The sequence below is a fragment of the Martes martes genome (assembly GCF_963455335.1).
Source record: "Martes martes genome assembly, chromosome: 18".
In the NCBI taxonomy this organism is placed as follows: domain Eukaryota; kingdom Metazoa; phylum Chordata; class Mammalia; order Carnivora; family Mustelidae; genus Martes; species Martes martes.
In genome coordinates this window covers 20,880,050-20,905,449 of record NC_137906.1, presented here as the reverse complement: position 1 = coordinate 20,905,449, position 25,400 = coordinate 20,880,050, and the positions used below count along the sequence as shown (strand labels likewise).

At 56.9% G+C, this 25,400-nt stretch overlaps 3 protein-coding genes across 3 annotated transcripts; 1 reads left to right on the top strand and 2 right to left on the bottom strand.

Moving 5' to 3' along the window:
* Positions 1-366: 366 nt before the first annotated feature.
* ZNF668 (zinc finger protein 668) lies at positions 367-6,201 on the bottom strand. The gene is made up of 3 exons (XM_080829901.1): positions 6,112-6,201; positions 3,037-3,711; positions 367-2,547 (listed from the first exon to the last, which is right to left on the bottom strand). The coding sequence occupies exons 2-3, from the start codon at positions 3,687-3,689 to the stop codon at positions 1,335-1,337; spliced, it is 1,866 nt and encodes a 621-aa protein (XP_080686027.1). The 5' UTR covers positions 3,690-3,711; positions 6,112-6,201; the 3' UTR covers positions 367-1,334.
* A 3,570-nt stretch (positions 6,202-9,771) lies between these two features.
* On the top strand, positions 9,772-19,130 carry ZNF646 (zinc finger protein 646). The gene is made up of 3 exons (XM_080829900.1): positions 9,772-9,852; positions 11,833-17,231; positions 18,516-19,130. Exons 2-3 carry the CDS (start codon positions 11,915-11,917, stop codon positions 18,635-18,637), a joined length of 5,439 nt encoding a protein of 1,812 aa, XP_080686026.1. The 5' UTR covers positions 9,772-9,852; positions 11,833-11,914; the 3' UTR covers positions 18,638-19,130.
* On the bottom strand, positions 19,022-24,104 carry PRSS53 (serine protease 53; the record flags this gene model as incomplete). The annotated part of the gene is made up of 11 exons (XM_080830433.1): positions 19,022-19,404; positions 19,679-19,895; positions 20,109-20,254; positions 20,336-20,580; positions 20,666-20,816; positions 21,601-21,820; positions 21,981-22,135; positions 22,262-22,527; positions 22,863-23,025; positions 23,110-23,130; positions 24,047-24,104. 11 exons carry the CDS (start codon positions 24,102-24,104, stop codon positions 19,385-19,387), a joined length of 1,662 nt encoding a protein of 553 aa, XP_080686559.1. The 3' UTR covers positions 19,022-19,384.
* Positions 24,105-25,400: the final 1,296 nt, after the last annotated feature.

Below are 25,400 nucleotides of genomic sequence, written 5' to 3'. Positions count from 1 at the left end.
ATGCATCACCTCCATTTGTTCTTAAAAATGTATTATGTAGAATTTTGAGTTTCCAAAATTTGGGTTTCCAGGCCCCTTTTGGGGGGCTGTGTGGTGGCTTAATCTGTTAAGCCTTCAACTTGATTTAGGCTCAGGTCACAATTTCAGGGTCGTAGGATCGAGTCCCAGTCAGGCTTCACACTCAGTGTGAAGTCGGCTGGAGATCCTCTCCCTTCTACTGCTCTGCCCCCTCCCCACTCACACACGCCCTCTCTGAAATAAATACATAATCTTTAAAAATGACAAAAAAAAACCCTTTTTGGATGACAGTGAATCTAAGGATTAAACTAGAAAGAATCAACATTTTTATTTTATATTTTTAAAGATTTTATTTATTTATTCGAGAGAGAGCAAGCAAGAGAAAGCATGAGAAGGGGCGTCAGGAGAAGCAGACTCCCCGTTGAGCTGGGAGCCCGATGTGGGACTTGATCCCGGGACTTCAGGATCATGACCTGAGCTGAAGGCAGTTGCTTAACCAACTGAGCCACACAGGCACGTGAAGAATCAACAGTTTTAATAATGTCTTTCCATTCAGGTACTTGGTATGTCTCCTTTCACTTAGAGGTTACAATCTTCAGAACAGGGATACCATTTTCTTCATATGTGTTTTGCATGTTTCTTGTGAGGCTCATTCCTTCATAGTTTATGGGTTTTGTTGTTACTATGAATGGAACCCCTTCAACCCCTAAGTGGGTTTTCTAGTTTGTTATTGCAGTATACGAAATACACTAATTTTGGACCTCAGTGGATTATCTAAAAAAGGATGGAACTACTCTGCAAAAAGTTTCCATGATGAAATAACAGTGGGCTAAACAAAGATAAGTAGATTTGTTCATTGTTGTATCAGTGACTTTAATACACTTTTGATCACCAAAAAATTCCCAAGAAGGGCACAGGGAATTTCCTGTACTTCCTTGACCAGGGAACTCTTTGTCAAGACATTCTGAAAATATACATTGGGAAACAAGCCAGCCAAAGACACTTCTGGTTTCTAATCTATCAGTCCAGGGGTCTCCACTGAACCTTATCTGATGCCCAAACTCCCAATCCGTTTCCCCCAGCCAAAAGAGAAGACAACCCAGTGTCAAAGTGAATGCTTTAATGAGTGTTGCTCAGAGGACACGTGTCTCTCAACAGCTGCTGCCTGCCTCCATTGTCCCCCAACTCTTTGTTGGCAAGGAAAGCTAGCTGCCCGGGAGTCAGGAATCTGGAGTCTAAAGAGCAGGGGCAGAGAGGTTCAGGAGGCACCCTGTGAAGTCTGGGCTCCTGGCAGTGAGGTGGAGGGGGTGTGGGCCTCAAGCTGGTCCCTCTTCAGGCATTCCTAGCAAAGCCACAAGGGGCTCCAGGGGTGTGGGGGTTCCGATGGGCACAGGGTGGGTGCGCTCGTGCTTGCGCAGGTCACTGGCACTCAAGAAGGCCTTGGGGCAGTGGGGGCAGGTGTAGGGGCGCACAGAACTGTGGGTGCGGCTGTGTTTGCGCAGCCCTGCCCGGTCAGAGAAGCTCTTGCCACACTGGGTGCAGGGAAAGGGCCGGAGCTCCGGGTGTGAGCGCTCATGCCGCCGCAGCAACGTCAGTGTGGAGAATGTCTCCTTGCACTCCCGGCAGGCAAACTGCGGTGGCTTCTCGTCCACCTCCTCTCCCCCCACCTCGCCTGCTCCCCCCAAGTGACCAGGAGCCTCTCCAACCCCAGCATCTTGGCACTCCACATGTTCCACCGTCATGCCCACCACTTGCCACTGGGTGGCCATCACACCACCTGATTCCGGGGGCAGCCCTAGCAGCCCTGCTGGGGGGTCCCCTAGCCCTGCACCTGCGGTGGGGGCAGTGGAGCCCTCGCCTGCCACGCTGACTGGCAGTGCCAGCCCCACTACCAGCTCCTGCTGTGGGGGCGCCCCTGCGGCTTCGCTACTTCGATGGGTCCGCTCATGCTTCCTCAGGCTGGATGATACCACGAAGGACTTCCCGCAGGCGTTACAGTGGAAGGGGCGCTCACCCGAGTGCACCCGGCTGTGCTTAGTGAGACTGGCTCGCTCGGCGAAGGCTCGCCCACACTCCTCACAGCGGAAGGGCCGCTGGCCCGAGTGCACCAACGCGTGGCGCTTGAGGTCCCAGGACGCCACAAACGTCTTGTCACACTGCAGGCACTTGAACGGCCGGTCCCCCGTGTGCACCCGCCGGTGCATGGCCAGGTCTGCGGGCTGCCGGAAGTCTTTGCCGCACTTCTCACAGCGGTAAGGCTTCACGCCCTCGTGTGCCCGCTGGTGGCGCCGGAAGCTCGAGGGGTCGGAGAACATGCGGCCGCAACGCGGGCACAGGAAGGGCTTCTCGCCGGAGTGAGTGCGCTCGTGGCTCTGGTAGGAGCTGAGCTGCGTGAAGCCCTTGCCACAGGCTGGACAGCGATAGGGCTTCTGCGCCGCGTGGATGCGCTGGTGGCACGTGAGCGAGGATGAGCGGGAGAAGCTCTTCCCACACTCTGAGCAGAGAAAGGGGCGCTCACCGGTGTGGGACCTGTGGAGCAGGGAGGACCCGGCATGAAGGTGGCAGGCCTTTCACCTGGGCCCTGCTGCCTGTCTGCACTGTACAGTAGGGGCTCCTAACGTCCCTGGGACCACAGGGCTGCACCCCAGAGTGGGAAACCTTCCGGCTGGGTGTCTAGATCCCAGATAAAACCCCGCTCTGCACACCAAGGCCAGGCTCCACTCCCACCTACCAGCTTCCACCAGGGATCCTCTGGGTGGCACAACTTCCAGTCCTGCCCCCTTTCCAGCCCAACGCGCGGTCCACCCCGCCCCACCCAAGCTGGGGTACCCACTACACCCCAGTGCTCGGCTCTCCCCACAGCCCCGCCCCCTCGCCTTCCCATTGGCTCTCTTCACTCTTTGAGACTCTACCCCTGTTCCCAGGGGTCACAGGGCAGCCTTGCCCCACCTCTACTCCACTAGCTGGCTCTTCCCCAGCTCTTCCCCTACGGAATCACCCCCGGCACCACGCCCTCACCGCTCGTGGTTGCGTAGGTCCTTGAGCTCTGCATAGGCCTTGCCGCAGCGCTCGCAGCCGTAGGGCCGCAGGCCCGCGTGCGTGCGCCGGTGCTTGCGGAACACAGAAGGGTCGGCGAAGCTCTTGCCGCAGTCGGTGCAAGCGTAGGGCCGCTCGCCCGTGTGACCACGCTGGTGAATCTTGAGCTTGGAGAGCGCGCCATAGGCCTTGGGGCAGTGAGCGCAGCGGAAGGGCAGCTCGCCGGCGTGGGAAGCCAGATGCACGCGCAGGCACACGGGCTGCATGAAGCGGCGGCCACACTCGGGGCAAGGGAAGGGCTTTTCGCCAGTGTGGCTGCGACCATGACTGCGTAGCTCGGGTGCTGTTTTGTAGGCCTTGGGGCACAGCGGGCATGCATAAGGCCGAGGCTTGGCCGATGCACCTGACACCTTGTCCCCGCCAGCATCCTCTGCCTTGGGTTCTGTCTCTGGCTTCAGCTTCACTTCCGCCACCTCTTCTGCACAGTCTACAGGACCATGTGTGGCAGCATGACGCGCGGCCCTAGGCGCATTTGGAAATGTCTTCGTACAGGACAGGCACTTGTAGCGGCGGCCAGAGCGCTTGTAGCCGGGGGCGGGGGCGGGGGACCTGGCCTCCGCAGACTCCACCTCCATGGCTTCAAAGGGTGGAGCTCCTCTAGGAAAGAAGCAAAGTTAGACACAAGCCACATTCCCTTTGGCGTTCTCTAAGGCCTCTCCTTGCTAAGGCCTCAAAGGGGGACTCTGTCTTATCTGCATTTCTCTCACCAGGGATGGTCATATCTCTCCTTCCAAACATTCCTGGCTCTTACACTCTGAACTGGCGTTTCCTCTCTGGTCTGTTCATTGATGAAAGAAGTTGGACCAGGTAACCTTTGAGGAGCCAAGAGAGCCGGCTGGCGTCATCAAAATGTCCACCTGTACTTTTTTCCCCAGCCTCTGAGCTTCTCCAAAGGCTGTAGCATTCCCAGAAGGCCCAGGTTCCATCCATCTCCCCATCCTCCTTCTTCAGCTCAGCGGCTAAGGCCTGTGCCTGGATACAGGGTCCTATGCAGGGCTGCAGACACAGAGGTTACCTGGATGTGGGCCCCGCCTGGAGTCTGCCAAGTCCCCAGGCAAGACAGAGGTAGGTCCCGAAGAAGGCAGAACTAGTGGGCTAACTGGTGACTGGCGCCGTCTGTCTGAAGTGATAGGTCCCCAGCGTATGTATTTTGTCTTTCCCCTCTGGTTAGTCAGAGGCAGCAACTTTTCACACAGAATTCTGGTTTTGCACAGCTGTAAGGGACTCCACCCCAGACAGGAATCCTGGTCCGCCCTCTGGTCTGGAATCACTGTTGGGCTCCTGTTCCCATAGCTCTCATAACGGGGAACTCATTACCCTCAGGGCAGCTTGAGCTGCTAGCAGTTAGATGTGTCTCAGTCATAATCAATATATCTGATTTAGCCTGGCCTCCTGGGGCACCCGCTCTAGCTAAGGCCCCTTCTTTCTCATTCCACCCAGCTGCTCCTGGGGATCATGGCTGGGAGGAAATAGGATTAATGGCTGCATTAGTCTTAACACCAGCTCATCCTCCCAAGGGGATGAAAAGAAGAGGATTATGGGCAGATCCACTTAGGGAGTACTTGGCAGCAGCTGCTGGGGGCAGCCAGTGTGGGGGGTAAGGATGCTGCTATAGGCAGTGGTGGGAGCCAGGTGTGTCCAGAAGCTAGTCTGGGCAGAAGGAGGCCTGAGTCTAGTGCTCCTGTCTAGGCCTGCTTCCTCATCTGTATACCTCAGGGGTTGGTGGCTTCCAAGTTATGACCCACAGGAGCCCTTGGGGTAAATGGCATGGGCTGAATCTTTAGAGACAGTACCTTTCTGCCTAGTAGCCCTGCCCCAGTCTCCCGCCCCTAGACACAAAAAAATGCTATGTGTACAGGCAGCCAGAATCTTCATTAGGTATCATGTCATACTTTGTCCCCTGTTCAGTAACTTTTCATGACTTCCATCACACCATGCAAGCTCCCAGGTCCTTCCTGGCTATTACAAAGCCAACCAAGCCTTTCTTTGAGCCCCACTTCCCCCAGGAAGCTCTTCCTGCATCTCCCCTATGGTTTTTGGCCCCAATCCCAAACAACTCTGTTCCAATCTCAGCTTGTTTTGGTTTGTCCCCCCCTTCACTTTTCCCATTAAGTGCTGGGGCTGGAAGGTGAGTTAAAGGGCACGAGGCCTAACCTTCCCCGTGGCTTGAATTCTCCCTAGAATTTCCAGGGGATTCTTCCCTATCTCTGGATGAGGCAGTCACTAACTCCTTTCCAGACCATCTCTGGTCAGTCTGACTGATAAAGTTTCCCTTAAATAAAAATGATAGTTCCTGTTTACTGAGGACTTGCTTCGGTAAAAGGCAGTATCCTAAGCTCTTTACATGTATTAACTCAAACTTCACATCAACACCGTGAGAAGTGTTCTGTTATATATATTCCTTTTTTACAGAAAAGGAAACTGAGGCCCAGACAATCAGTGTAGCATTGTGGCTAAGTGTCCCATCTCTGAAGTCAAACTGCCTGGCTTCCAATCTTGCCTCACTCACTTCCTAGCTATGACCTTGTGCCATTTACTTCCTGCCATGGTACCTCGATGTTCTCATCTGAAAAATGGAGGTAATAATAGTACTTACTTCCCAGTGTTGGTTGAATTCTATGAATAACTGCCCTCGATTATCAAGAGTCTTCTTAGAGCCAGACACTTTGCTGAGCATGTTACCTTAGTTCACTCTCTCATAGCTTCCTGAGCTAGAGATGCTTGTCCTCATTTCAAAAAAAATGAACTGAGGTTCCAAGAGGTTTAGTGACTAGCCCATGGTCACAAAGCTAGACTCACAGCTGGGGCTTGAATTGAGGTGTTTAATTTGCCTTGAGTTGCTGGGCTCTTGCATCAGTTGTCTGGGCCCTCCCTACGCTGATCAGAACCCAGAGTTCAAGCCACATCTTCATGCTCTCTCATCCCTGTGGAACGCCTTGAGACCAAAACCAGCACCCTTTACGTGTCTGTTTCCCTCTCCGAGGGTTTGACCCCTACCTGGGTTCCAAGCTCTGGGCTTCAGTGTTCCTATCTGTGAATCAGAAGTCAGATAGCTGGAGGTGTACACCTGTCCTCCTAAAGCACTTCCTGGGGGGGGAAAAGGTAGGGAAGCATCAGGTTGGTTGCACCAGGAGCCCATCCACGAAGAGCAGGGGACCATGTAGGCTAAAATCCCACCATTAGGGGTGCCTGGGTGGCTCAGTTGGTTAAGCATCTGCCTTCAGCTCAGGTCATTACCTTGGGGTCCTGGGATCCAGCCCTGCTTCGGGCTCCCTGCTCAGTGGGCAGCCTGTTTCTCCCTTTCCCACTGCCCCTCTGACCACTCATGCTCTCTGTCTGTCTCTCAAACACTCTGTCTCTCAAATGAATAAATAAAATCTAAAAACAAAACAAAACAAAAAAAACACCAAAACTAAACTAAAATCCCACCATTAGCTCCTCACTTCATTATTTACCAAGGACCTTCCGCCCACCACTCCCTAGACTGGTATTTCTCCAAGTCAGGTCCGTGAACCCCCTGCATGACAGTCACCATCCAGGGAGTATGGGACTTGGACACACGCTCTTGGGGTCACGTCAGCCGACACTTAACACTTAAGAACCAAAGACACATCCTTAGGTCTTCACAAAGCTTCAAGGAGAGGGGCATTTTTACCAGGCCTCTCTTTCAGAGATGGAGATGAAGGCCCCCGTAAGCACTTGTACAAGGACACCTAGCTTGTCAAGAGGCCCAGACTCCAATCCAAGTTTTCAGGCCCCTGGGCTGGGTTCTTTCTCTACCAGTCTGTATTTACTTCAGGTTTATGAGCCGAATCAGGAGACTTTCCACTGCTCCGAGGACAGAGACCTGTAACTTTTCCATGTGGAGGCTACTTCACCTTCCACTCCTCTTTGCGGTCTCAGGAGGCTCCATCCGCCCACTCCTCCCTTTCTTTTCCAAAAAGAGCTAAATTCCTTCCCACCTCACGGCCTTTGTACTAGTAGCTCCCTCTGCCAGAACCACTGTTCCCCAAGGATCACTGTGTAGCTAACGCTTTGATTTCATTTGGCCCTCAGTCCCCTGTCACCTCCTCAAAGAAGGCTTTCCCTGACTACCACCTTCCTTAATGCCGTTTTGTATTCTTGCTAATCACTATTCCCTCCTCTTCAGTTTCCCGATGGTGTCATTGGGATAACATTCCTTGCAAGCTTACCACTGGCCAGGTATCATTCTATGCATTTTGTGGGTACTACTCAGGCTAAGCCTCACGACTGCTTAGAAATGTCTTATGATATTTATGAATGAGCACATGCATGGAGAAGGCCCTGTGAGGCTATAACCAGAGGGAGGACATCCACAGGCCAGGAAAAGGGTCCTCACCAGGAAGTGAATTGACCAGCATCTTGATCTTGGACTTCCCAGCCTCCAGAACTGTAAGAAATAAATTTCTGTTGTTTAAGCCCCTTCAGTCTGTGTGGGTTTTTTTTTGTTGTTGTTGTTATGCTTAGCGTGAACAGACTAAGTTAAACAGTATTATTTCCCCCATTTTACAGACAAGGATACTGAGGGAAACAGATATGAACTTGTGGCCACAGCTAATATTCAAAGCCAAATGGTCTGGCTCTCAAACTTCTGCTTTCTGGGGTGCCTGGGTGGCTCGCACCTGCCTTCGGCTCAGGTCATGATCCCAGGGTCCTGGGATTGAGCCCTGCATTGGGCTCTCTCCTCAGTGGGGAGCCGGCTTCTTCGTCTCTCTCTGCCCCTCCCTTGCTTGTGCTCTGTCTCTCTCTCTCAAATAAATAAATAAAATCTTTTAAAAAATCCAGAAAACAAAAAACTTTTGCTTTCTGTGCTGATTGTTGCTTACACATTTTATGTTGCACTTGCACATTTTATGGCTGGATTATTAATCCTCTGTCTCTGTCTCCAGCACCAGAGTCTAGGCTGGCAAAGAGCCAGGAACCATTATTTATTAATTTTTTTTTTTTTTTTTGGGTATCCTGTACATCTAGAACTGTGGCTGATGCCCCAAAACAAAGTGAATGAATCAACCTCTGAGACAGAATTCAAACCCAGGTCTATTGCCTCCCCCATACTGGGGGTTTGTGAGACTATCTGTCAACAACTATTTATTAACTGAACTTCTCTGCCTTTCCAAGTTCACAACGTCCAAATACCACCCAGTATCCCACAGTGTGTTCACTGCTCTGGTGAGGGAGGCTTGTCTTTGCTTCACTACTGGTTTAGGAGGGAGATGCAGGCCTGCTGCCTGAACAGGCTGTAAATGCCAGAGAGGCATTGATTTAATTCCCAGACAGCTTAGGCTAGGAACCTGCCAGCAGGGATGAGGTAAAAAAGGAATCAGTTTTTATCGCCTCTGCACCTTGGTCTCCCCATGTGTAAACAAGGAGACATCAGTAAGGCCTCACAGACCATGAGACCTGATGAGATAGTGAATGGGGAACTATAAACTGTGCAGAAGTGAGGGCTAATCATCTCCTAGGCCTCCAAGCGAGTCAGTTCACAACCTAATCCTAACCTACTTTTTCAGCCTCAGCTCCAGCGGCAGTGTCCCCCTCCCAAGAGCAAACTAAGCCCCAGGCTCAATTCTCCAACTTTCTCACCTAAATGCATCTCCGCTTGCAGTTCTCTCTGCCTCGGGAGCCCTTGCTTGCCTTCTCCGATGGAAAAAAACTCTTGCATCCTTCAAATACCCGCTTCCTCGGTGCCCTCAAGAATACTGAATAGGCAGTAGAGGTAGGGACGCCACGGCGCTCTGGGCCTCAGTTTTCTCAACAGTAAAATGGGGTCTCTGAGGTACGTGGGAGTTTGAAGGGCTTTCGGGCCTAGGAGAAGCGCTCAGAAGGGGCCTAGAAGTGCAGAAACCTTGTGCCTCCCGCTCCCAGCAACTATCTACACGTCGGCGCCCCCACCAGACAACCCCGCAGGGCAGAGCCCTGGGCTGACTCGTCTCGGAAGGCTGGGAAAACGTGGCCTCGGAGAATGAGTCAAGAAGGAGTGAACGAAGAACGAGAGAATGAACAAATGAATGGGCGAAGGGCCGGACGCCGGACAAAGGCCTGCAAGATGGCGTTCTCTAGGACCGCGGGAGGGGCGACCAGGACCTCGGCCGGGGAGGGGTGCCGCAGGCGCCGGGGACCCTGTTAGGCGGGCCGCGCGCCTGGGACAAAAGCCCGCAACATGGCGGGCTCTAGGACCCCCAAGGCCCGCACCGTACGAGGCGGGCAGCCGCGCCGGCCGAGCCCAGGAGTCCGCAGCAGCCGGCCCGCGGGGACAGCCGGCGGGTTCTAGGACCCGCTGGGCCGGAGCCCGCCGGCGCCCTCCCGGGGCTGCACTCCTCCTGCCCCGCCCGCGCTGCTCGCGCCAGGCCAACCCCATCCGCCCTCTGCACCCGCGGGAAACTGAGGCCTCTCGGACTGCGTCCGCGCTGGGGCGGCCCGGGGGTCCCCGCGGCTTCCCGCCGGCATTTCCTACCTCCGCGAACTTGGGTTGGGTCCGTGGCGTCAGCGGCAGCTGCTCTCGCCGATGGAGTCCGGGACACTGCCAGGGAGGGGCCGGCGCTAGGACCCAGCGGGGGGGAGGGGGAGGCGGGGCCGGCAAGCGGAAGTGGGTGGGAGCTTTCCGCGCCCGGGAGGAAGGCAAAGTTTATCCGAGCACTGCAGGCGAAGGTGGCGGAGAAACATCTTGCAAGGGTTCTCTTTGGGTGCTAATGACAGGGGACGCCAGACAGGTTTACGGTATATACCGGGCTACTACTAGCTTGGGGACAGATCACCAAGAACTGGAAGGCGGGAGGAGAGAAGGGTCATGGCAAGATTTGTAGTACCCCAATCCGCTTCTATTCTACCAAATTTCTCTCAGTATCACGGAGTGAACGAGATTCCCTCCATTTGCCCTGCGAAGTTTCTCAGGGAATCCCACGAATAGTGTCGCTGAAGTATCGAGGCCAGAGCAGCAGAACGCTTTTTTTTTTTTTTTTTTTAACTCTTCTGCTTTCGTCCAGTATGCACCGGAACAATTTTCGCAGCTCTTGCCGGAAGTGTGGCTAATGCTGGTGCAAAACTACCTACCGCTTTGACCCTCCTGGGCGGGGTCAGAGTCGCGCTTCCGCAACCTCTCCCTCAACCCCGGAAGTGTGTCTGTGTAGAACTGCTGTCTTGGAGGCGGCGCGGGAAGTGTTCTCGAGGCAGAGGTTTCGAGGGGAACCTTTTGCGGCTAGGACACTTCCTGTTTCCTAGTAACAATAGGAAGTGTCCGCGGAGCTGAGGGTAGACTCTGGCTCCGGCCAGCTGCGCCCTCTTTCCTCTACCTCTTTCCCTCTCCCTTTTCTCCTTTCCTTCTTTCCCTCCTTTCCCGCCTCTCAGGAGCCCTGGCGAAGTGTGCGTGTGTGGGAGCGCGAGAGCCCCCCACAGCCACCCCTTGGGGCGCGCGGCTGCAGTTAGGGTGAGGGTCCCAGTGCGCAGGCGCGCTCCCGTTCGCGGTCCCCAACGGACTCACCCGCGGCGGGAACGAAAAAGGGGCCACGCGAGCGAGGTAGGGGTCCCGAGAGGAAATTGGCCGAGGAGATGAGTGAGGCGAGAAGACCTGATTGGTGGTTGATCAGGAGAAGGGGCTCGAGCGAAGGGGCTTTGTGAGGTGAGAAGTCGGGGAGCAGGTTCTGTGAGGGGGTTTAGATCCGGAGGTACGAGTTGTGTGTATAGGGGTCCCATGGGAGTGAGGAATCAGAGTCAGCGAAGGCCAAGGTATTGGAGGAGCATAAAGGCCTGCTGTGGACAGAGTAAGGGCTTTGGAAAGAAGACTGCCCCAGTCATTGGGTTTGCTCCTGTGTAAACTGGGATAACGGCGCTGCAGTGTGTCTCGAGGATTCAGTGACACAACGAATATTCTTTACTTAGCACAGTGCCCCGCACATGGTAATGCCCACTTAGCATGCGTTGATGTCATCATTTCAAGAGGAGATAGGAGAAAAAATGAGAAGGGTGTAGTGATGAGGTGTAACAAAAAGGTAGTGGGTGGGAAACAACCAGAAATGGGTTGGAATTTCCAAGATACAGGATAATTTGGGCTCAGGGGAAGTAGGTGAAGGAAGTGGCCAAGAGAGTCTTTTAGAAAGGAGAGCTTGTGACCCTGAAAGGAATAGGGGAGCTGGGGGAACAAGCCAGTGCTTTCTCTGAAGACCGTTCTGACCCTACCTCTCAGGTCCTCAGCTGTCAACTGGAGAAAAAGGCTGCTTTTCAGTGTCTGTAGGCTACTCTGTTTAGCTGAGGGGTCAAGGAGAGAGGATTGGACTTCTCACACTGAAGGTCCTAGAAAAGGTTCAGGTTTCCTTTTCAGAGGTCACAGGAGATAGGTTGGTTGGTTGTTTTGGGATTATACAGCAGTGAAGGTTAGGGACAGTAGATTTTTTTGGATTTGGTCTGATAAATAGAGGTAGGTAGGTCTGTGATCAGAGATAGGTTGCATCCCTCTAGACTTTAGTTTTCTTATCTATATCTCTAGGGATGAGTTAGGCCTAGGGGAGCTTCCATATTTGGGGAGCTTGTCTGCAGGGAGGCCTTAAATGATGGGTGCTTTCAGATTAGATCTAACAGAAAGCAGGTCCCTGGGCATTATTGCTTGGGGAACATTTCTGTGAGCTCTGATGAGCTTGTTGCCTATAGAGCCACGAGGCAATGTTAACTCAGGCCTGCCTTCTGACCACCGCCCCCTCTTCCTAGGCCGTTGCCCTGCCACTAGAGGAGGATGCTGCTGCCACCTGCCTGGTCTTCCTGAACCTCCAGGTTTTTGCCACACGGCCTCATGGAGGACACGCCCACCTCACTCAGCTGCTCTGACTGTCAGCGCCACTTTCCTAGTCTCCCGGAACTGTCCCGGCACCGAGAGCTGCTCCATCCATCTTCCAAGCAGGACAGTGAGGAGGCAGACAGCATCCCTCGGCCCTACCGCTGTCAGCAGTGTGGGCGGGGCTACCGTCACCCAGGGAGCTTGGTCAACCACCGTCGGACCCATGAGACTGGCCTCTACCCATGTACCACCTGTGGCAAGGACTTTACCAATCCCGTGGCCCTCAAGAGCCATATGAGGACTCATGCTCCTGAGGGCCGCCGTAGGCGAAGGCCTCCCCGATCCAAGGAAGTCATTCCACACCTGCAGGGGGAACCAGCATCCTCTGACTCTAGGGACCAGAGGCTCAGCCCTGGGGAAAGCTGGATGAGCCAGAAAAAACAGGCTGAAGAGACATCTGGCTGTGAGTCTGGGCCTGACCCCAGGGCAGCTCTGAGCACTTGGGAAGATCTACCCACCAGACAAAGAGAAGGCTGGCAAAGCCAGCCAGATTCTGAGGGGGGTGCAGAGAGCTGGGGGCCCACTACTAATTCTGCCAGAGCCACCCCGCTCCCCACCCCAGCGAGCAGTCTCCTTAGTAATTTGGAACAGTATTTAGCTGAATCAGTAGTGAACTTCACAGGGGGCCAGGAGCCCACTCAGTCACCTCCTCCTGAGGAGGAACGGCGGTACAAGTGTAGTCAATGTGGCAAGACTTACAAGCATGCCGGGAGCCTCACCAACCACCGCCAGAGCCACACCCTTGGCATCTACCCTTGTGCCATCTGCTTCAAGGAGTTCTCTAACCTCATGGCTCTGAAGAACCACTCCCGACTCCATGCCCAATATCAGCCTTACCAGTGTCCCCACTGTCCCCGTGCCTTCCGGCTCCCCCGAGAGCTGCTGGACCACCAACAGACCCATGAGGGTGAAAGGCAGGAGCAGCTATGGGAAGAGAAAGGGATGCCCACCGCCAACGGGCACACAGATGAGAGCAGCCAGGACCAGCTCCCGACTACACAAATGCTGAACTGCTCTGGGGAGCTCAGCACCTCTGGGGAGCTGGAGGACGGTGGCCTAGAGGAGTACCGGCCTTTCCGCTGTGGGGACTGTGGCCGTACTTACCGCCATGCTGGGAGCCTCATCAACCATCGCAAGAGCCACCAGACGGGAGTCTACCCTTGCTCCATCTGTTCCAAACAGCTGTTCAACGCAGCTGCCCTCAAAAACCACGTGCGGGCTCATCACAGGCCCCGGCAAGGAGCTGGGGAGGATGGGCAGCCATCGGTGCCAGCAGCTCCCCTGCCCATGGCTGATACCAGCCACAAAGAGGAAGAGGTCCCCACCACCACCCTGGACCACCGGCCCTATAAGTGTGATGAGTGTGGTCGGGCTTACCGCCACCGGGGGAGCCTGGTGAACCACCGCCACAGCCATCGGACAGGAGAGTACCAGTGCTCACTCTGTCCCCGCAAGTACCCCAACCTTATGGCCCTGCGTAACCACGTGCGGGTACATTGCAAAGCTGCTCGCCGCAGTGCAGGCCCAGGGGCCGAGGGGCCCCCCAGCCACCTCAAGGTAGAGCTCCCTCGTGACCGGGTGGAAGCAGCAGAGGCAGCCCCACATACAGATCAGGGGCATGGGTGCAAACATGAAGAGGCAGCTGATGTCCCACCAGCAACAAATAGGACAGCACCCCAGATCTGTAGCACGTGTGGGATGCTCTTTGAAGACCCTGAGAGCCTCGAACGTCACAGCCAGACCCACGGGGAAGGGGAAGACAGCAGAACAGAGACCAGGGTGTCCCCTCCTCGGGCGTTTGCCTGCAAAGATTGTGGAAAGAGCTATCGCCACTCGGGCAGCCTTATCAACCACAGGCAGACCCACCAGACGGGGGACTTCAGCTGTGGGGCCTGTGCCAAGCACTTCCACACCATGGCCGCCATGAAGAACCATTTGCGACGCCACAGCGGGCGGTGGAGCAGGCAGCACCGGAGGCGGGCTAGCAGTGCTGGCAGCGGCGGAGAGGCCAGACTCCCGTTGGGCGGGAGCTGGGCCCAAGAGTTGGTGGAAAATGAGGGCCCGGACTGCCTGCAAGACCCTTCTGGGGGAGGCCCTAATGGAACTGAAGGCAACTTGGAGAGTGATGGGGGCTGTTTGCAGGCTGAAGCTGAAAGGACTGGATGTGTGCTTGAGCAAGCTGAGGCCCATATCCAGGGTGCTAAAGAGAGCAGGCATACTGAGGAAGGGCTGGAAAGGAAGGAGGCCTGTTTCCTAGACAACTTGGATATCCCGGGCGATGAGGAAAGCGGTGGGACTCGCTTCTGTGATGGTCTCACCAGGCTGGATGGAGACCCGAAACCAGCCACTGGCCAGCCCAGCTCCCCTCCCCACTCTCCCAAAGCTGGCCCTGGCTGGCAGGCTGAGGTCTCCCACACGTGTTCTGACTGTGGGCATTCTTTCCCTCATGCCACTGGCCTGCTGAGCCACCGGCCCTGCCACCCGCCGGGCATCTATCAGTGCTCCCTCTGCCCAAAGGAGTTTGACTCTCTGCCTGCCCTGCGCAGCCACTTCCAGAACCATGGGCCTGGGGAGGCAGCCCCTGCACAGCCTTTCCTCTGCTGCCTCTGCGGCATGATCTTCCCGGGCCGGGCTGGCTACAGGCTTCACCGGCGCCAGGCTCATGACTCCTCTGGCCTGACGGAGGGCTCAGAGGAGGAGGGAGAAGAGGAGGGAGCCGCAGGGGCAGCCTCTACCCAGAGCCCTCCACTGCAGCTCTCGGAAGCAGAGCTGTTGAATCAGCTGCAGCGGGAGGTGGAGGCACTGGACGGAGCCGGTTATGGGCACATCTGTGGCTGCTGTGGTCACACCTATGATGACCTAGGGAGCCTGGAGCGTCATCACCAAAGTCAGACTTCTGGGAACACCGTAGATGAAGCTCCCAGCCACTTAGGAGAGCCCAGTGATGCCATGGGAAGGGCTGCAGGTGGTGACTGTGACTTTGAGGGCACGGTGACCTCTCTGTCTGGGGTGGGCGAGGACACAAAGGCTGAAGAGGGAGCCGGTGCCATGGTTGTGGACAGCCTTTGCAGGCCCGATGAGGAGAGCGCGCCAGAGGCCCAGCCCCGCCCCTTCCGCTGCAACCAGTGCGGCAAGACCTATCGCCACGGGGGCAGCCTGGTGAACCACCGCAAGATCCACCAGACTGGTGACTTCACCTGTCCTGTCTGCTCCCGCTGCTACCCGAACCTGGCCGCCTACCGGAACCACCTGCGGAACCACCCGCGCTGCAAGGGCTCTGAGCCCCACGTGGGGCCCGTCCCGGAGGCCGGTGGCGGCGAGGCTCAGGACGTGGCCGAAGAAGGGCTGGGTCAGGCAGATGGGGGAAGGTTCCAGGAAGAGCTGAAAGTGGAGCCCTTGGAGGAGGCGGCAAGTGTGAAAGAGGAGGAGTGGGAGGAGGCCGCCAGGAAGGGGGAGGAGGCGGAGCCGAGGCTGGAGACTGCGGAGAAGAGCTGCCAGACCGAGGCCAGCACCGAGCGGCCCTTCAGCTGCGAGGTGTGTGGCCGGTCGTACAAGCACGCCGGCAGCCTTATCAATCACCGCCAGAGCCACCAGACCGGCCACTTTGGCTGCCAGGCCTGCTCCAAAGGCTTCTCGAACCTCATGTCCCTGAAGAACCACCGGCGCATCCACGCCGACCCCCGGCGTTTCCGGTGCGGCGAGTGCGGGAAAGCCTTCCGCCTGCGGAAGCAGCTGGCCAGCCACCAGCGGGTCCATGCTGAGCGGTCCGGGAGTGGGGGCGCCCGGAAGCTGCCGCGGGAGGATCGGCCCTTCAGGTGCGGGCAGTGCGGGCGCACCTACCGCCACGCGGGCAGCCTCCTGAACCACCGGCGCAGCCACGAGACGGGCCAGTACAGGTGCCCCACGTGCCCCAAGACCTACTCTAACAGCATGGCCCTGAAGGACCACCAGCGGCTGCACTCAGAGAGCCGGCGGCGGCGAGCGGGGTTGTCCCGGCGGGCAGCCGTGCGCTGTGCGCTGTGTGGCCGGGGCTTCCCTGGCCGGGCATCTCTGGAGCAGCACCTGCGGGAGCACGAAGAGGAGACCAGAAGTGGTCCGGGAGACACAGAGGGCCATGAGGGGAACCTGGCCAGTGACCAGGGACCAGAGGACAGATCAGATGGTCCTGAATCAGTTCTCCAGCTGGAGAGTGGAGCCAAGAGGCTGGGGCAGCAGAGTCGGAGCCCCATCATGGCAGCAGAGCCGGGATTCTGGGATGTGGGGAAGGCAGAAGGGAGGCAAGGAGAGGGGGGACCAGTGAATCATGGTGGAGATTGGGTTCCTCAGGGTCATGTACTGACCACACCAGCAGATCGGTCGGAGGACAGTACCCCCAAGAGTCCTTGTCATGGCAACACCCAGCCCAATGGACCCAGTGTGAGTCCTGTGGATAGCTGGGACAGTGGAGACAGCCGACTTCAGGTCCAGCCAGAGAGTCGCCCCTTTTCCTGCACCCGTTGTGGCGAGACGTACTGCCCGTCGGAAGGCCCTTTGAACCGCCTCAGCACCCCTGAGATGGACTGCCACCATTGCCTGCCCTGCCCTGAGGAGTTTGCGAATCCTGTGGCCACTAAGAGCCACAGCCACAACCACATAGCTGCCCAGACCTTTGCCTGCTCTGACTGTGACAAGGCCTTTCAGTCCCATCACGAACTAGCCAGTCACCTGCACACGCATGCCAGCGGCCTCAGTCAGATGCTACCCCAGATACAGGAGGCCACAGGTCCTGAAGGTGGGACTGTGGAGGATGAGGTAGATACCCCTGGCCAAGGGGAAATCCAGAAGTCCCCATCAGAAACCCCCAGGGTCCCAGGAGAGGATGCTGGGAGAGCTAATGAGGGGCAAGGAGTAAAGTCCACAGTGGCTGAAGAGGAGGAACGGCCCTTCCGCTGTGCCCAGTGTGGGCGGTCCTATCGCCACGCTGGGAGCCTGCTGAACCACCAAAAGGCCCACACCACTGGACTTTACCCCTGCTCCCTCTGCCCCAAACTTCTACCCAACCTGCTGTCCCTTAAGAACCACGGAAGGACCCACACGGACCCCAAGCGCCACCGCTGCAGCATCTGTGGCAAGGCCTTCCGGACAGCTGCCCGGCTGGAGGGTCACGGGCGGGTCCATGCGCCTCGGGAGGGGCCCTTCACCTGCCCTCATTGTCCCCGCCACTTCCGCCGCCGAATCAGCTTCCAGCAGCACCAGCAGCAGCACCAGGAGGAATGGACGGTGGCCAGCTCTGGTACGAGGGCATGAATGGCTTGGGCAGAGGATGGACAGGTTCCAGAGGAGGTGGGCACAGAGTCGGGGGTGGGGCACGGAATGAGAGGAGAGGGTCATACGGCTTCCAGGAGGTGTGAGGCGGGTGGGGGGAGCTTCAATATGGAGGAAACATAGTTTGAGGATGCTGCCTTGTGAGGGCTGAGATTGAAACCCTGGGTGAGGTCAACAGCATGGTGTGTGGGATGGTGGGGTGGGGTAGGGGCATGGGCAGCTGCTGAGCCAAAGAGGAAGGGGCTTTTTATTTGGGGAAGGGAGGCACCTATTACATCTGGCTGCTCCCCCGATCTAGCCAGAAAAGGAATGATTTCCAGAGAAAAAAATGGTCTAGGCAGTGCTCTTTCCTTGAGACAGGGAGCAGGAGAGTGAGGAAGGGCGTGGGAGCCACCCCCAGACTAGATGGCTCTGTGGCTTTTGTGCTGACTTGGCCAGGGAAACCAGGCCACTGGTTGGCCCCCAGCTCCCTGTCCCTCTTCCCTGCATCTTGTCCTCCTCTTTTCTTGGAATCTAGACCTTTGGTCCTTTGCTAGTGATGCTGCCCCATGTCTCATCTTCCCCTCATCGAACCCTTTCTTCTCTCTGCTGTGCATCTCCTTTTTAGGAGCCAACCAAACCACTCTTTCTACCCGAATACCCCCGTTCCTGCCAACACACCTTTAACTGGAGGACTGAGTCACAGATAATTGTTTCTTTGAAGCCAGGCCCAGCTGTAGTAACACCAGTCATTAGTCCCTATCTCCCATCCTCTATCAGGGGAATCTCCATGGAAAAGTCACCCCACCCAGCCCAGCTGGAGGATGAACCTGCGGGGGAGTGGGGCAGCCTGTTTCCTCAGCCTGTTTCTGAGTCCTGGGCTCACGCCTTCAGCCTCCCCCTCGAGATCTCTAGGCCTTCTCCCAGGACCCATTCCATTTAGTGGCCACCGAGGGTGGGTGTCCCTAAGATGGCAAGTCCTTGACCAGAGGTTGTCAAGGAGGGAGGGGATGGTGGGTGAGAGTCCTCTGAGAGAGCTGACGAGATGGCTTTCAGGATAAAAGATTTCTTGTGACCTCAAGGGAATGAGCGAGAAGCCAGTTAATCAGGCCTGGAAAAATAATTGGGAGTTCCTCATGCAGGCCTCTGGGGCCACGGCGGGGGTGGGGGGGCGGTGGGTGCGGTGGCGGCAGGATGGCCTGCAGGGCTTGGGAACGGGGTGCAAGCTGTGTGCGGTTTGCTGCCCTCAGTGACCTCCTCTCTTTCTCCCTAGGAGCCCCAAAGGCACCAGCGGCGGGGAGAGGGGACTTGTCATTGCCCCCTCCTCCCACCCCCACGACCTCACTTCTGGATCCTTCACCCCAGTGGCCTGCAGACCTCAGCTTCTCCCTCTAAACTCCAAGTCTCCAAAGATCAGAATACGGGCGGGGTGGGGGGGCGGGTTGCAGGGAAAGGCTTGATCTCCATGTTTTGCTCAGGAGTAGTTAGGCATCCTCATCTCTCATTCTCCTCTCCCACTGTGCAGAGGACCCGGATCTGGCTTCTTGCCCAAGGAGGGGGTAAGGTTTTCCTCATGTCCCTCTCCTTGAAGACCCTCCTTTTCCCAGCCTTGGTCACTATGCTCTTCCCTATGACGAGCCCTGCAAGAAACCCGGTGCTGCGCTCTGCCACAAATTGGGGCCACCGTCACCAGCCAGATTCCAACGCCAGGGAGAGGCAGAATCGGAGAGCCACAGGTGGGAATGTTGCCTGTGGAAGGGGAGCCTTTTGCTACAATTTGTAACTTATTTTCTAAAGTCTATTTTGTAACAATTTATTTAAGTTTAGAAAAAAAAAAAAAAAGGAAAATTGCTCCCCCCCCCCCCAAAAAAAACCAAATTTTCAAAGTAAGTGGCTGGTGTGATCCTATCTGGGTCTGAAGAATAGGGAAGGCTGGGGACGCCTGCCGTCGGACAGCAGAGCTGGGTGTGTTGGGGAGCATCCCACAGGCGACATCTCCCTGTCCTGCAGGGTTGGGAGTGAGGGCAGCTGCCGATCCAGGAGAGCTCCAACTCTGAGCCCACTGGGGCTGCAGGAGAGGGACATGGGTGGTGACTCAGGAATTGTCTGACTGTGTCTGCAGCAGCATCCCAGAGCCACCTGTCAACAGCCAGCTGGTTTGCCTGTCGGAAAGAGGAAGGAGGGTAGGGTTGACCTCATCCTCAATACTCTCCCTTCCTCCCTGGAAGGTACTATTTAAGCCCCATGACAGATAAGAAAACGGAGGTTTGAAGAAGTTGGGAGGCCTGCTCCAAGGCACAGTGATGAAGAACCAGTGTTTTGCCCATGACCCCACTCAGGGCAGCTTGAGGTGGGCCAGAACTGATCTTTCCCCGGCTTGAGAGAGCACGCGTCTAGAGAGAGAAGTGTCAGCAGAGAGTCCCTAGGGCCACATACTCGTGTTGGCCGAGCAGCTTCCAGTCTCGGCCTCGGGCTCTGGCTCCTCAGCAAAGTAGACCTGCCAGTCCAAGCTGCTGACCCAGTTCTCATAGGCAGGAAGTGCCACGAACACTGCAGGCCTTGCGGGGCCCTGGCAGGCATCTCCAAAGCTGTGTAGCCCGGCCAGGAACCATGTGCCCCTCACCTCGTGCACCAGTGGTGCCCCAGACAGGCCCTGTCAGGGGTCAGGGGACAGTGGGTGACTTTCTCTTCTTCCTAGAAAACTGTGGGGGCTGCAGCTCTGGCCATTTGGGAGCTAGTCAGCAGAAAGACCCAATTTCGAGGGAGAGGAAAGTCTGGAGGCCAAGCCTGGCCAAGGTTCGTTCACGAATTAGAAGATAAAGATGTCAGCCCTCTGGGGGGTAAGGTTTGGGGGACCGGGGCTTACCTCGCAGTGGGGTGGCTCACCCACAACACTGGAACACACCATGCCTGGCAGAATGGGGACACTGTCGCTCCCAAGAGTTGTACGCAGCCGGCTGCAGGCCCTGGGTCCCAAGAGGGTCACAGGCACTGTCTGAGGGGAGCTGGTGCCTGTAGGGCAGGGGACAAGACCCAGCTGCCCAGCAGCCTCTAGGCTGGATGGAGAGCTGCTGGTGGGCCTGTACTATGTACCTGTTTCTGGGCGGGGCAGCCCCAGGACCCATCCGCGTTCCCCATCAGGCAGATGGTGGTCAGAATAGGGCAGGCAGAGCGGCCGAAGGCTGGGGCCTAGTGTCACGGGTTGGGCCAGCAACAGGAGGGCCACATCGTAGCCCCCCTCTGGGTGGGTGTACGCCCCATGCAGGATGAGTTGCTTCAGGCCCCGCTCCTCTAGTCCGGACCCCAGCCTGATGCTCCATTCTTCTGGGGTCTGGCGCCTGAGCAGAGGCAGCATTGACAGCCACGGGTGGCAGGGCTGCCGGCAAGGGCAGGGGGCATGAAGACAAGAGAGACATGGCTCACCCAATGAAGCAGTGGGCAGCAGTCAGCACGACCTCCTCTGACACCAGGGCTCCACCACAGGCCAGCTTCCCCTGGTGCATCAGCCTGGCATCCCAGGGCCATGGGGAGGGGGCTCCTGCCTGGGGGCCTTCTCTCCTCAAGGATCCACAGGCTGGAACAGATGGGATGACCTCACCTGCCTTCTTGCTAAGTGCTCACTGCATGTCTGGCCCTGTGCAAAGCACTTCCCACAAACTATCAGATCCTTGCAATATCCTTTTAAGCTGGATTTTGTTACCCTCGTTACCAAAGTAACCAAGTCCCAGCAAGGTTAAGTGACTTTCTAACTCAGTAACCACAGGCAGGTAGCCAACTTGAGACTGAAAAGCCAGGGCCCAAGCTTTTAAACCCCGATGGTCTAGCCTCATGGGAGTGGCCCGGCTCTTCATACTCCCACCCCATCTGTCTGCACCCCTCAGGGCTTGGACTGGCCCCAGAATTCCTGGCTCACTAGTACTTCTCTTAGCATCAAGACACAGCTTCTGCCCTAGGAACTCTTTTGCATGTTAGTCAGCCTGGCATCCCAGGGCCATGACTAGAATTTTGAGTGGGAGCCCTGCCCTGTCCCATCTCCCTGGGTCTCTGCTTGGAAACTTGCAGCTTACCCCCACAACCTTCAATTAGACCTCAGATCCCTCTTCTTACCTAAGCTCTAAATGCAGAGTTCTTAGGTGTGTATGCCTCTCAGCCCTCAGTAGGGCTGTTCCTCTCTTAAGGGCTAAAAGGGCCCTTTAAAAGCCGCCTAATTCGCCCCTGACAGTGTGTGAATGCCTTGTCCCAGTTCTCTGTTCTGAGCTGAAACTGGCTTCACGGTGCTTCTATCTGCTGCCCAGAGGCCCTTAGTCAGGCCCGGTTGTCCCCACCTGTCCCACTCCTAGTGCCCCCCCAACTCATACCTACACAGCTGTCCTCGTCGCTGATCTCCGGGGTCCCCGGGTTCTGGGACAGGAAGGCCGCCCCCTGAGCTCGAGCGCGCAGCCAGGAGCTGTGAGCAGCCGTGCTGGTCAGCAGCACAGGGGTGTCTTCTTGGGCACAGCTTGATGCAAAGCTGATGATTCCAGCCTGAACCCAGTGTCCATCAGGCTCACGGCACAGCACGGGGCCCCCAGAATCTCCCTGGAGCCAGGCAAGGGAGTCAAGGGTGGACACTTGAGCCCCAGCCACAGGCAGACCCCCTCTAACAGTGGCACGTCCACCTGTCCCTAGGGACTGAGTACCGCTCCTGGGGCTAGGCCCCCTCCCCTTCTGTTCCCCTCCCTCATCTCCCCCATCAGACCTGACAGGGCCCCTGCACCCCAGGCTGGGCACCCCCACACAGCATCCCATGTCGAGCTGGGCTGGCCAGCAGCCGCTGGTGCAGCCTGTTGTAGAGACAGTTACAGGTAGGGCGGCTGATTAGACGCAGGCGCAGATTCCGCAGAGTCCTGGGAACTGGCAGAAGAAAGGGGCTTGGTGGGGAGCAAGGGAGATGGAGCAGAGGGACAGTTGGCAGCTGAGGCTGTGTGACCCTGGGCAAGCGTAGTGCCTCTCTGGGCTTTAGGCTGGGCCAGCACTTACCACCATTGGTGTCCTGATCCCAGCCTGTGGCCCAGCAGGAGGTCCCGAAAGGAAAGCGATGGGTGGGCTGGGGCAGGCAGAGGGGTGTGCGGGCTGTGGGCTGGGCGAGCCGCAGCAGGGCCAGATCTGAGCCCTGGCTGTAGTGGTTATAGGCCCTTGGCAGCTGCAGAGCTGTCACCCCCACCGCCTCAGCCCCTGCGCTCAGCCCCTCACGTTGCAGAGAACCCAGGACAACTGACCAGGAGTTCAGTTCTGTCATTGCTGCCCTGGAAGGGGAGGGATAAAGCTGGGGCACTGAACACAAGAGGGGACAGTGATACCATGAGAGACACCACGGGTAGGTAAAGGATGGACAGAAGTCAGCCCGGAGCCTTAAGCCAGGTCCTTCCCTTGCCCAACCTCCATTTGCTCGCTTACAAGGCTTCCACCACGAAAGGTTCGGATTAACTTGATAATGTGTGGCTAGCACGTGGCCCGTTCTCAGGACATGGTACCGTGTTACTCTAGGGGCACAGTGTGGGTCAGTTTTAGGGAGTTTGGGGACATAGCACCCACGTCCCCCAAAAGCCAGAAACTCTGCTTGACCCCAGCCAGGACTCACTTTTCAAAGCAGTGAGCAGCAGTGAGGACCCAGGTATCTGCCACCAGGGACCCGCTGCAGAGGTGGACCCCCCGCCGCCTCACACTCGCTTGCCATGGCCACTCGCCGGGTACTGTGATGCCCTCCTGAGGCTCGGGGGGGCCAGGGCCACGCTGCCCACAAACTGTAAAGGGGGGGTAGGTCAGACTGACAGAAGGACCCTGTCCTGCCCTCCCCACAGGCCTGAGCCCGTGTCCCCAGAGCTTACCCGGCTGAGCAGCTTGAAGACCTGGGAAGAGAGACACGCGTGAGACTTGAGGGAACCTTACTGGCCTGGCCCAGCCTCGGCGGAAGGCAGACGTTTTGGGGGACTGGCCCTGGGTTCTTGCCTATGACTGTGTGGCTGCCTTACCAGCCTCTCCCAGAATGAAAATATATGAGGTCAAGAAACAGCTTTTATTGGAACCTATTCAGAGTGTACACTCAGTAATTAATTCTCCTCCTTCAGCTGTGCTCAGCACTCCTAAGCCTGTGAAGGAGGGCCAGGGTTCAGCCTGGGACCCGTCCAGCCCTCCTCCAGGCTTCAGAACCCCCAACTCCAGCCCCCGCCACTGAGTCAGGGAGGCGGCCTGCGTATGTGGAGAGCATTAGCTTAATTGTGCCCTCAGCCGTGATGCCTAAGAGGAAGGATTAGAGGCCGACGTCATGTCCAAGTTGGGGAGGGCTCCAGGAGATGGAGACTCACCCCACCCCTGTTCTGACGACTCAGAGTCCCCCACCTTTCCAGAATCTGCCAGAAACTCTACCAAAAGATCCCCTGCCCTGCCTCTTTCCCATCACAGGCACATCGGCATCTGGGCCAGGAGAGGCCAGGAGAGATGGGACAGAGAGATGAGGACACAGAGCCAAAGGGCTCCCAGAACCTGCCGAAGGTCATTCTGGAAGTAGAGAAGTAGAGAGGCAGAGAGGGGCGCAGGGTACATACACAGGCACAGCGACAGCAGACACGGACTGTCATCTGGCCCAGGAAAATCCCACCTGTTCTGACACAGGTGGCCTGCTCCACAGGCAGACATGGTTACACCAGCACCGGCCAACTGTCGCCCCACGGGCTTACGCCCTCACACATCCCAAGCTGCAAGCCTGCTGGGACAGCGGGCGGCCCACCACACCACTCTCCTCCCCGCTCACCCGCGGTGGCTCACCCTCCACGAGGACCACTGCTGCCAGGATGAGCAGTGCTGGCCCCCAGCTCTGCTGCATGCTGCTCCAGGCCACTCTGCCGCCTCTCCTTGGGTTTTCAGAAGCCACCTGGGTCTCCCTAGCTCCGCCTCTGCTCCGCCCCCAGCTGGCTAAGAGTCAGGTGTCATTGCTTTTCCTCCGGCTGGAAGGGAGCCTGCAGCTCCTAGCTCTGGGGCTGTGACTATGTTACCCTGGGCTCTTCACCACCCCTCCGTGGGGCTCTGCCATGGCCAGACTGCGTGGGTTCAAATCCTCATTCCCCCAGTTATTGCCCGAGTGACCTTGGACAAGTAGCCTGTCTGTGGACTCAGAATTGCTGAATGTGAAAATGCTTGGGCCAGAGTCTGAGACAGAGAAGACTTGCTCCCAGCATGGAAGCTGTCCTCTGGGAACTGGGAACTGGGAGGGGCACCGTGGGCAGAGCCTCTCAGGTCACGATTTGTTTCAGCTTTCCCAGCTCTCCCCCAGGCCCACAAGCAGATGGGTCTCACGTACCTTCTCCCACCTTGCTTCAGAGGCCGTGTGCGGGCCCGGGACTCTCTGCCACTTGCTGCATCGAGGCTGACAAATCCCAGAACCTCTCTGCCACCTTCCCAGGGACCAAGGTTACAGCGCCGCCCACCCTTCTGGCAGGTGGTGGAAGACTCAGTTGGGAGGAAGGAACACTCAGGGTGCACCCTTTTTCTCTTTCCCACTTCTAACTCAGGCCAGCCCAAACTACTCAGGAACCCTGCCCCCCAACACAGGCAGCTGTGGTAAGGGCAGACATGAGCCAGACAGCCCCAGTGGATCTGAATCCCTAGGGCTCCTTAACCCCCTCCCTGGCGTCAGCTGTGTGGTCTTAGGTAAATTACTTACCCTCTCTGTATCACAGTTTCCTCATCAAGATAGGGATAAGAACATCTACCTCATACAATTGGATATGTAAGGGTTAGAGGAGTTAACATATGTCATGTTCTTATGCAGTGCTTAGCATGTGGGTAGGTGCTTAGTACACATTAGGAAAACTAAGACAGAAATACTCAAAATGTGTTCCTGGTCCTCAGGGTGGCCAAGACTGGCTTGGGGTGGTAGATAAGGCAGCTGGAGGGGTGAAGGTTGGACCATAGGAAGAACTTCCCAGCTAGCACGCACAGAAGTAGAAGGGTAGTTTGCCCTTGCAAGAGTGTGCTTGGCCCCCCAGAAGAGAAATCCTGGCTCCCATTGGGCAGCAAAGACAAGCTGCCAGCCTGTTTTTTGGGGGTGGGGCCGATGGCACCCCAAGTCTTACCAACTCCACACACTGGAGAAGGGACCAACCATCCTTTCCAGGCAGGC